The sequence below is a fragment of the Brassica oleracea genome, chromosome C3, assembly GCF_000695525.1.
Source record: "Brassica oleracea var. oleracea cultivar TO1000 chromosome C3, BOL, whole genome shotgun sequence".
In the NCBI taxonomy this organism is placed as follows: Eukaryota; Viridiplantae; Streptophyta; class Magnoliopsida; order Brassicales; family Brassicaceae; genus Brassica; species Brassica oleracea.
In genome coordinates, this window is record NC_027750.1 from 28,914,688 (window position 1) to 28,926,374 (window position 11,687).

General features: G+C 37.7%; 2 protein-coding genes across 2 annotated transcripts; one reads left to right on the top strand and one right to left on the bottom strand.

The window, feature by feature from the left end:
* Positions 1 to 1,436, top strand: LOC106334074 (GATA transcription factor 29-like). The gene is made up of 4 exons (XM_013772429.1): positions 1 to 75; positions 220 to 319; positions 721 to 1,140; positions 1,254 to 1,436. The coding sequence occupies exons 2-4, from the start codon at positions 227 to 229 to the stop codon at positions 1,317 to 1,319; spliced, it is 579 nt and encodes a 192-aa protein (XP_013627883.1). The 5' UTR covers positions 1 to 75; positions 220 to 226; the 3' UTR covers positions 1,320 to 1,436.
* Positions 1,437 to 3,815: 2,379 nt separating this feature from the next.
* On the bottom strand, positions 3,816 to 6,308 carry LOC106335417 (protein ETHYLENE INSENSITIVE 3-like). The gene is made up of 2 exons (XM_013773940.1): positions 6,072 to 6,308; positions 3,816 to 5,860 (listed from the first exon to the last, which is right to left on the bottom strand). Exon 2 carries the CDS (start codon positions 5,824 to 5,826, stop codon positions 4,087 to 4,089), a length of 1,740 nt encoding a protein of 579 aa, XP_013629394.1. The 5' UTR covers positions 5,827 to 5,860; positions 6,072 to 6,308; the 3' UTR covers positions 3,816 to 4,086.
* Positions 6,309 to 11,687: the final 5,379 nt, after the last annotated feature.

Below are 11,687 nucleotides of genomic sequence, written 5' to 3' on the forward strand. Positions count from 1 at the left end.
ATTAGTGGATCGATTACTTTCAGATCTGAGAAACTTAAGACTTAAACTTGTGGATCAATTTGCATAATCATCTCTGTAAGTGTTTGAACACACATCGTCCATGCCCATTTTCATGTGTTTAATTATGCTTGTGCTTTTCTAAATTGTAAATTCATATGAATATTTTACTAACAATTAATGTATTTTATCAATTTGTTTTTTTCTTCAAACTTTCTATAGAAAAAGAATGGAGAAGGAATTGGATTTAACACTGAGGTTGGGTCTGCCAAGTCCTGCTATTGAGACACATCTGAGCTTAGACACTCCTACCACTAATCAGGTTTTATTTCATAAATAACTTCTTTTCTCTCACCATTATTGATTGATATGGGCATGCATAAATATGAATTAATTCTAGAGATCCATTGACACCAGACAATCACCATCTCTTCTATTGATTAACTTCATAACAATTGTGGAAAAATGCATGACTGATTTTTTTTTTTCATGTTTATCTTTCTCAAAGGTTTTTTAGTTCAAATTAACTGAACCAATATTAAATTAATTAATCTCTGAAAGGAACAAAAATCCTTATCATCATCTTTTTTTACAGCTAATTATTTACTACTCCATTGAACAAATATTAAATTAATTACTTACCTTTATAACGGCGCTACATATTGACAGTTATTGCATACAATTAAATGCTAATTAGTTAAAGTTTAAATTAAACCAAAACAGGGGATCAACATCGACGATGGCCGCCGAGACAACGACGCCGGTGGTGAGAATCACGAACGTCACATCGACGTCAATATGAGATATTACAATTTAGTCTTCAACCACTTCGCCGGCATCCGTGAGACCTTGAACTTCACTCCTTTTCCGATACAACCGTCTCCCTATTCTTCTCCGGCGCCGACGCCGGCGACTCCTACGAGGAGTGATTATGTTCTGATCGATGTCCCTGCTAGGAGAGCAGTTCGTAGCTCTTTGGCGACTGGAAACGCTCTGAACGCAAACGCAGACGCAAACGCTAAACAGCGTCGCGGCTGCGGCGGCTGTTGTGGTGGAAGGATTGGCTGGATGAGGAAATGTACGAACTTGAATTGCAACGCGATTGACACTCCTATGTGGCGGAGGGGTCCTCTTGGTCCCAAGGTAAGTTCATTAATTAGTTTCAGTAATTAATCAGCTTTTAATTAGTGATAAATGATTAATTACGCTGCTCAAACTTAAACTAAATGGATGTTGATTGGTAAACGTGTGTTCAGACTTTATGCAATGCTTGTGGGATAAAGTTCAGGAAGGAGGAAGAGAGGAGGTCCAAGAGGAGTTAATTGGTGATTTGGTGTTGTATTTGTATTTGATTAAAAATTAAAGAGAGAGAGAGAGAAGATGATTGTTATTTAGGAATGTCTATGTCTCTGATTAAGCTTTGTGAGAGGAAAGCTAAACTTTGGAGCTTAAAGAAAATTCTATTGAAATATAGTTATTTTAAAATATATAATTGTAATATCATAATAAATCAGTGTTAAAAAAATATATATTTCTCCGTTCCACGAAGATAGACTTTTTAATATTTCACACATACTAAGAAAACACATTAAACTACCATAATAAATGTATCGTTTTCTGTAATTTTTAATTTTCAATAATTTTTAACCAATAATAATTCAATAAAGTCAATTAATTTTCTTGAAGTTTACAATTTTTTCATAAAAAACACAAAAATACATCTTTGTGAAATAAACTTTTTTTCTAACAAGTTCATCATTAAGGAACGGAGGGAGTATAATGTTAAATGAATTTGCAGCTTTTTATCATACCACAAAAATATCATTTGAAAAATAACAGAATTTTCATAAAATATGAATGCTATATAACATATCGAAAGTATTAGCACACAAATTTACACAAAATATCATTGGGTTCATCTTCTTTATCAGGTTTCATTTTTATAATATATTACTTGTACATAAAGATAAATTCATTATTGGTCATAAGTCATTTTTTTCCAACGGTCATAAATCATTTTTAAATTTGGTATGTATGTTTTGTCCAAAAGAATTTGGTATACATATTAACTTAAATTTGGTATACTAACTAAGAAAATCATATTACTTTTTTGATATAAAGAAATTCAAAATTACTTTCTACAGATACATGATATTGCAGTGATTTTCCTTTTCTTCTCACTTCTAAAATGAAAGTTCAATTGGGTTTGTACGGTTAATATTACAATGATAAGATTTACATCATAAATTTTGGTAGATAAAAGTACAAAGTCCAAGTTTAAAGAAATGCCCCTTTTTAGTAAAAGTACAAAGTCATACTCATATTTATTTTACAGTTATAACACTATTTCTATTCGACTACATTTATTTCTATATATGTAACCCGGTTTTTTTAATAATATTTTTATTTGACTACATTTTTTTTCTATATACATTAACCGAAATTATTTCTTTGGGCAAAAAATAAATAAATTCGGGTTATGTATATAGAAATAAATGTATTCAAATAAAAATATAGTATTATAAGTTATAACTTATAACTGTGAAATGAATATGAGTATGACTTTTGACAAAAAAAAAAGAGTATGACTTTGTACTTTTTACTAAAAAGAGGCATTTTTCTTTAAACCAATGCAGTGTAATTGTTTTTTTTTGTTTGCGTTCGAGTTGTTGCAGTTGCATATAGTATTTGCAAAACCACATTGGTATTGAGAGAAAATTGTTTTTTTTATTTGGCGAATTCTTCAGTTAGAATATGATAATGAATTAAGAAACTTAATAGAAAAATAGTCTTAAAAAAAGTAAATTCCAAAGTGAAAAATCTTCTAATCTTTTCGAACAATATTAATGCTAGTCAATTTAGTGTGTTTGTTACGGACCAAGCGAGAAGATGGAGGAATCCAAATCGATTTTTCTGGATATTAACGAGCGTGGACTCAGATGGTTTATATTCAGTAAGAAAATTGAGTGTAACTATGATGTTGATGTCATATAAATATATATAGCAGAGCATTGGTTAAATCAGTTTTGATAACCTTGTTTTGTTTGGATTCAGATGGCCTATGCCCACGCTTGATCGCTGGTCAACAAGAGCACTGGCCGATGCTACTACCAAGGGAGGCACTTGCAACAATCTACCATACCAAAACTTCAAAGCGGTTCGCGTGTAACACATCAAACTGTTCAGTCATCAAATGGTTGCCGTTGGAATAACACAAAACATTGAATTAACCATGAAATAAAGTTATATAAGAATACATCTGGAGTCTAGAGAAACTGTTTTTCTTATGGGTGTGTGTGTGTGATCCTTCGCCGGTTGGATTGTGCACTGAAACCCGTTAAAGCCACTTACAACAAACACGATCAATACCAATCACAGTTTCTAATATCATTCTCTTTTAAGAAATAAATTAATCCACTGGGCCAAACTTCAAAATGATTTGCGTGCAACACATCCAAGTTTTTAATCATTAAGTGCTTAACAAAGGTTAATCAAAACATAACCAAGAATTGGAATAGATAGACCAAGACAGAAATATTGTCAAACTAGGAAAAAAACAAGGTATTTAAGAATACCTTTTATCGACAATGATTCTTGTTTTCTTTGGTTTGGTTTGGTGATATGTGTATGTGCGTGTTCGATCGCTGGTCTATAGTATTAAAAGCGCTGACCCCATGCTCTAACATCAAATAGCCACTTGCGACAAACACGTTCGGTTCCAAGTCCAATCATTAATATCATTTCTTAAAATGAACAATTATCTGCTACAAATAATCTTTGAAGAGTTTACCGTGAGATAACAAAGAACTGACTAAAAATAAACAAAACAAAGAGAGTAATTAAGAGAAATTACAAATCATATGTAATATACAAACTTATGTTCATCCCCAAGCATGGGGTGTGTAAATGTAAAAGAAGCTGATGATGATGAGGGAGACTCACCAGCCCATAACCGACATAGACAGTAACAGTCTTACAGACTCATAACAAGTGAGGAGACATAGAGACAACCCAGAAAAATATTACATGGTAGATGTAAGAACACGAAAGACAAAAAATAAACAGAAGATTAAAATTTACTACCAAGACTTAGAACCATGTGGATACATCTTGCTGCTTCTGCTGCATACCATCCATCGTTCCTACTACACCTACCATTGACATATCACCTCTGTAATCGAATGAGGCCATGTCAAACGGTGGAGCATCATACACAACCTGAAACCCGTTGCTGCTACTGTTGTTAAGCGCAGCTTCAAAGTTGTTCCCTTGGAAAAACGTTTGGTTACTGTTATTAGCTCTGTTTGGGATGTTTAAATCTTCAAAGAAACTACCTTCCACCACGTTTCCTTGGAACTGAAGATGTTCCTGATGATTCTGGACCGTTGGTTGAAGCAGTGACACGCTCTGATTCTCCATGACCATAGAAGTTTGGCTGCTATGAACGTTTCTGTCGTACATGGACATGAGCTCAGAGATCATCTTCTGTCCATCTTCAGGAACTCCAATACCAGTTAAGTCAATTGGTTGAGCCAGCGAGTTCACTGGTTGCCTTGGCTGAGAATATCCAACGACAGGCTTAACTTCATTGAGATGGAACCTAGACGGTACGCAAGTGTCTCGGTGTGGACAAACCAACTGATGGTTGTCTCTTGAGCTCCTATCCAGAAACCCCCTGCTGATGTCGCTATGGACACACCCAGGATTCTCACAGGTGAAAGCTGCTCTGTCCACCATTATAGTGTTCAGATCTCTACTTGGCTTCCTCTTTCTACTGAACTCCGTTGGGACTTCTTCCTTTACAGGCTTGAGCTCTTCCACTTTATAAAGACTCTCCTTCTCAACACCTTCAACATCATACTGACTACAATCATTCATCAAAAGGGAGCAACTTCCACCTGATAAAGAAGGAGGACACGACTCGGGATAAAGCTCCCGAGCCAAGGACTCTTCCTGGTTTACAATAGAAAGCCAAGTAGCACTCTCTTTAGCAGTCATCTTATCCTGCAAACATTTAGACTGCCTCACAAGCTTCCGGATCTTCGCAACATCAGGAAACATATGCTTGATAACAGCAGTCAACACACCCACTTTCCACGCCTTCTTCAGATCATGAGGCTTCTTGTAAGGAGCAGGGCCTTGACCCTTAGGCAAACCAAGCTGACACCACCACTCTTCTTCACCGTTAGGCCACCACGGAGGAGGCACGCCTTTCTCCAAAGGAAACCGTCTCTGAGGAGGATCACAATGCTGCATCAACGCCGACAAAAGAGACCCCAGAGTCGTGTCCTGAAGCTCTTGCAAAGAATGCGGAGTAGGTCCAATCAAGCTACTACCACCTTCACAAACGCCCTGGACACTGTTCTCAGCTTGGTACTTGCTTATAGCGGCAGGACCGTTACGATCGAACCTAACTTTATCTTTCCACCACTCCCTGAGATTATCAGATGCCCCAGTCACAGGCTTCCCGTTCTCAGGGATGATCCCGTAGACAAAGCCTTGAGCTTTGCAGACTTCCATCATCTTCAACATGTACTTCAAGATCCCGTCCTGTGCTCTGGACATCTTCTTCCTCCTGGCTTGCTCCTGAGAGGACTGTCTCTGCTTAGCAGCGTCGACGGCTCCTTCTCTGCTCTTGTCTTTCTGCTCCTTGAGACGCTTGAGGCGCATCTTGTCTCTCCACATCCTCCTCTCGAGCTCATCAACATCGATCTCTTCATCAGTGTAGTCTTCCTCAGTAACAGGTTCAGGCTGTGGAGGAGGAGGACAGAAGTCGAGTTCTCCGAAGAAGTCCATGTTCCCGCACATACCCATCTCGTTAAACATCATCGTGATGGCTCTTAAGACCAGAACCGATTAAAACCTGTAAGAACGAGGATCAATCAAACCCTAAACCCAAAAATAGAAAGGATTCATTTTCTGAAGAGGGTATAATCGGAAATCAAAAAAGATTGAAACTTTCTATTGTAGATCTACCAAAACTCCCCCTGTGAAAGAATCTATCTATGATCTTTCATCTTTAGTAACAAACTAACAATAATCAATTGGAGAAGAGAGAGAGAGAGAGTAGTTACCTGGAGATTTAAACAAGCAGTTCAGTAGAAATGATTTTTTTTTAAAAAAGTCTCTGCCTTTATCCTCTCTTGGTTTTACGGGAAAAGGATAGAGAAAATCATAAAACCCTGATTCAAGTTAGGGACGAGAGAGACGAAGAAGGAGAAGAAAAGGGGAGGAAATATCACGTTGGGGGGGAGAAAGCGACTTTGTTGTTAATTTTGAGTGGTCTCTCTGTAGATCATGGAGATACAGACAGAGTTGAATATATGTATATATTTCATTTTATTTCTTTACAAGAGAGCATTTATTTATTATTATTAAATAATTTCCCAAATAAATTATTTCTGTATTGCCCCTCATTTGGGGTCACTTTTGTATTCTCTCTGTTCTTTTTTTAATTTACGCGGTATGAATTTAATTCTTTTTTTAACATGCAGTATTAATTGCCGGGAAACTATTTTACTTCTTCTGTTTCTAAAAGTAAGATTTTCTAAATTGTTAATAACGATTATTACTAATTCAATAAATATTTATAATTTAATTTTTCTTTTACTTTATTATACACTTTCCAATAACTTTTCACTAATGATATTTAATCCAATCAAATATTTTCATTTAATGTTTCTTAAAATTATAAAAAGTACCTTAAACTTATAGAAAATCTATCTTCGTGGAACAAGTAAAAAATCTAAAACTTATTTTCGGGAACGGAGGGAATACGTTATTTCTCTTTTATTTTTAATATAATTATTCTTTAAATATATATATTCATTATCCATACCTCAATTCTCCTCCACATAACAAATCATCATTTAGCAACAGCTGCGATCTGACTATGTCTTGCATCGAGTCATTACTTGAAGCATTATCTAATGTGATAAAGAACACCTTCTTGTCGAGACCCCACTCTTTCAGCGACTCAAGAAGGTGAACCGCAACACTCATACCGTTATGTGGTGGTGGTAGAGCACTAAATGACAGGATCTTGCTGTTCAACTTCCAATTCCGATCAATGTAATGTGCTGTCACACACATGTACCCTTCACGTTTCAGTGACGTCCACAAGTCGGAAGTGAAGGAGACTCGTCCAGGAAGACTCGCTAATTCCCATTTCAGTGTATCTCTCTCGCTTTCATACAATCGATACACATCTGATTTCGCCGTGTTTCGACAGATGAATTGAACATCAACATTCAAATACTTCCATGTCTCTCTCACTCTTTCATACTCTACGTACGAGTATGGTAGATCATGCTGGACAATTGTCTTTGCGACCAACTGCCTAAACACAATATGATCATACTTGCGAGATACTACTTTCCCCTCGGTATTGAGTTGTTGCTGCCTTCCTCCATTCCTTGGATACATTTTACATCTCGTTCGATGCCTCCTCAACCCACTTGTTCCATGCGAGTGAGAATACCACGCATACTCATTCTTGCAATGATTGCATACAGCTTTCAAATCTCCACTGGTTTTTTCAACCACAGTGAAATCCTTCCAGACGTCTGACCTTTGCCTATTCTCCATGTCTTCCAAATCGATTTCAGCCTCGTCCAACTCAACTTCTTCCAAATCATCATCAAAATCCGGTATCTCCTCTTCAATCTTCTTCTTATTCTTCTGCGACCGACTAGAGGACCCCTTCTTTTTTCGCGCCTCACTAGACAGGGCCTGAGTTGATGCCTTTCTTCTTCCTCCCCTAATCACGGCTTTCAACGGAACATTCTTCTGACTACAAGCCCGTGCGGACGAGCCACTACCACCATCCAGAGTGGATTGTAACATGGGCTTCCGCGTGGCTGTTCCATAAGTTGTTTGTCTGCGAGGCTTGCTCGATCAGGTTGGGGGTAACATCAGATTCTTCTTCTGAATCGACCACACTAATGAGCTTTCTTTTCCGTGCTTGCTTCTTTCCATCATTAGCACCATCAGCTCTCAGATCACCAATCTCTTCTTCTGCATCAAGTCTGGCCATGAGTTGTTGAGTCCCCAAGTCACAGGTAGCTGGTGGCGAGTAGCAGTATCCAAAGTGAACTGCTCTTCTGAGTCGTCTCTGGATCCCATGGTTTCTCACGTTTTGGTTGTTGCTTGTTTTTTAGATAATTGTTTAAGTTACGGCTCGTGACTTAATACGTGACTAAGTGGAGGTAGGGTTTTTTAAAATTTGTTAATATTTTTAATTAAATTTTGAAAAATTAGTTACTTAAAAAGAAAATTTTAAACGTGCTTGAGGACAAGCAGCATTAACATTCTCAAACAACAAGCAAAGACAACATATCAAGTTCAAAGAAAGACAGCAAGCTCGAGACAACATATCAAGTTCTAAGAAAGACAGCGAGACAATGAGTTTTAAGCAAGACAAGCAAGATTGCTAGCAAGGCAATGAGTTCTCCTATCTATACAAGCAAGACTAGCAAGGAAATGAGTTATCCTATCTATACAAGCAAGACAAGCAAGGCAATAAGTTATCCTATCTATACAGCCAGTTCTCCAATCAATTCAGCGAGTTCTCCTATCAACCCAGGGAGTTCTAAGCAAAACATCAACTAAATTCGACTCAAACCGAGAACCAAGACTAACCTGAGGTCCTAAAGCTGCTCATATAAATGGTAGGCTGACGTGTTGACGCCTCCTTGGTCACCATCACTCCAAGAGCTCGAAGCAACACATATTCATACGCGTGACACAAGCAAAAAGAAAATAGATATCAGAGATAACACATGAGACTACAATGCAACAGAAGACAGTAAGACACTAGTCTCGTCTCAAGCACAAAGCACAAACTACAGATCGCTAAACTCTAATGTCTCAAGCACAAAGCACAAACTACAGATCGCTAAACTCTAATGTCTCAAGCACAAAGCACAAACTACATATCGCCTAAACTCCAATGTCTCAAGCATAAACCACAAACTACATATCGCTGAAGACACAAACAGACAATGAATCAAAGACATAACACAAACTGCATATCGCTAAGCTAGATTAGTACATTTCGGATCTTGTTGGTCTTCTTATTACATGGATTTAACATAACGCTTTACTAATTTAGCTAACAACCTGGAAAAAATACAAGAATTAGAGCTAAGATTTAAGTTAAAAAAAACTTATTTTTTTGTCTGATATACATAACTTATGCTTGCATGTTCGATGTGTAGAGTTTGGAAGCCCATGAGTAAGAACCGCCGGCGTCGGAGCTCAGGTGATGGAACCATCGTCGGAGCTCAAGTGATGGAACGAAGACAAAGAGAGGCTTCGGTGGTGGAACGACAAGGAAGAGAAGCTCAGGTGATTCACTAGATTGATCAAAATCAAAATCAAAATCAAGTTGTTAAAAAACAAACAATCGTGTAATGTCCGATCTGTGAAGATAAGAAGAAGAAGCTTACAAGTTGTACATCAGTAGATGCATGGCCGAACTGTGAAGATTAGAAGCTCATGAAGAGACATCGAAGAAGAAGAATCGACTTTGTTGGAGCTTTCTCTGCTGAAGATCGAAGACTATGTGGTCAGCACCGGACATCGAACGGCCGTCGTCGGAGCTCAATTTCTTCACGCGGTGAACTACATCGTCGTCGCTTTCTCTGTTTATTTTTTATTTTTTTTGTTTTTTCAGGTGAAGAGGCAGAATCGCAAATGACGAAAGGCAAGCGGGATCTAGGGCATCCCGCGGTTCGCAGTGGGCCGTCCCGCATCGAGTCCGGTACCAACCAAACCCCATCCCGCAAGGCCCGCTATTTTGCGGGTTATAGATTTCTCGGCCCAAACCCGCCCCAGACCAAGCTCTTACAAACCCAGGCTCGCGGTCCAGTACATCAATTGCCATCCCTACTACAAGCTGGTGGAAAAAATAAAACGCACGCATTTTGTAAATATGCTTACGTAATCGACAACTATTATCGATTAGGACAAATTGTACTCTCAAAGTGTAATAAAACATTTTAAATAAGTTTTCCAGGTTCTCGATTAATTATTATCACGTTTTCCAATACGTTTGTTAGAGACGAACCAAACAGCAGTGTTCAATTTAATATGCTTTCTTTTCGAGTGGCCTTCTTCATAATCCCAAAATATCCTAAAATTAAACGAAACACAGAAAGTGAACTAAAGCTTTTATTCAAAAGAATGACACACATAAGAAAGTGAACTGATTTGTTTTTTTTTATCTTTGTTCAGGTTTTGTAGTAACACTTCAGTCTAAACTGATTTGTTTGTTTTTTAACCTGGTCAAACTGCGTTTTCCCTCTTCTTGTTCGCGTTCTTGAAATCTCTTGACTATTTTTGGATTTCAGTTGGATGCAGTACTGTTGATTTGGAGACTTGATGGAAGAAAAAACGACAAAAGTTAGATTTAACAAGTTGCAGATAAAGTCCAAAAGTTTTAGGTTACCACCCCACTAGCTATCTCACCGATGTAATCTCCTATGTATTCTTTTCAATGTGTGAAAGCTTTTTTTGTACTCACTATGCTCATAAATGATGTGCTTTTAGATATTATGGAGAGTTGTAGAATGAAAGGGCAATGCTCAACTTGAGCCTGGAGTCCAACATGGCCGACATGGTTACATGGTTTGTATACTTCACCAAATGAAGTATCCATATATTTCTTGAAAACTACTTAACTCGTACGTCATTGAGGGACATCAAGGACCATCTTGAACCCGTGTCCAACGGTCTTTACCCTTACTCTGAGTCAATGCTTTGAAACTCTAGCCAGATAAGTTGACTTATCCTAACCGGAAGCAGAGTCGAGACTCGATCATTTCTGTCCAAAACCGTGTGGTTTCAAATTTCGGTTGAAGGTTGATCTTGACAACATTGGCAAGACCGAGTTCCCAAAGGCGGTGAAGCTAGAGTTTGTGCATTGTATCTTAGAGGAAGGCGAAATGATGTACATCCCTCCCAAATGGTGGCACTATGTACGGTCCTCAACAATGAGTTTTTCGATTAGCTTCTGGTGGAACAAATCCTCTGATTAGTAGCAAATTGAGTATTTTTTTTTTATCTCTGTTTCACGTTGTATACTAAGTCTTTCCTTTAGACAATTATGTTAGATCTTCATACTTCATAGTAAGTAGATTAAAAGAAAAAGGTGTACTTGCACATGATGAAATTCAAATATGTTATTGCCTATAATTTATGATCTGGATGGCTTGTATGGAGATATTAATCGAAAGCAATGAAGTTATTGATCAGATCCGTAAAATTTAAGCAACGTCGCTTATACACTACAAGAAAACAGCTATATTATGAGGGACATTCCGACGGAAAATGAAATCTTCGGAATATTCCGAGGAATTTCCGAGGAAATTCCGAGGAAACCAAATTTCGTGTTTCCTCGGAATTTCCTCGGAATATACCGACGGAATTCCGAGGAAACATCATTCCGTCGGAATATTCCGAGGAAATTCCGAGGAAATATGTGTTCCTCGGAAAAAACCGATGAATTCCGAGGAAATATTATAGCCGTTGGAGAGCCGTTGGGGGATTTTACAAAATTACGAGGAAATTCCGACGAACTAGCATTTTCCGTCGGAATTCCATCGGAATTTCCTCGGTCTGTCGGCAGGATTTAAACTATAAATACAAGTACTCCTCTTCCTCTTCATTCACTCCATATCTTCATCCTC

What these genes read in the sequence shown, in the direction of transcription:
- LOC106335417 (XM_013773940.1), bottom strand. Translation starts at nt 5,826, where the DNA reads ATGATGTTTAACGAGATGGGTATGTGCGGGAACATGGACTTCTTCGGA.
- LOC106334074 (XM_013772429.1), top strand. Translation starts at nt 227, where the DNA reads ATGGAGAAGGAATTGGATTTAACACTGAGGTTGGGTCTGCCAAGTCCT. An exon ending in ACACTCCTACCACTAATCAG is followed by an intron (nt 320 to 720) that starts GTTTTATTTCAT and finishes AAACCAAAACAG; the next exon opens with GGGATCAACATCGACGATGG. An exon ending in GGGGTCCTCTTGGTCCCAAG is followed by an intron (nt 1,141 to 1,253) that starts GTAAGTTCATTA and finishes ACGTGTGTTCAG; the next exon opens with ACTTTATGCAATGCTTGTGG.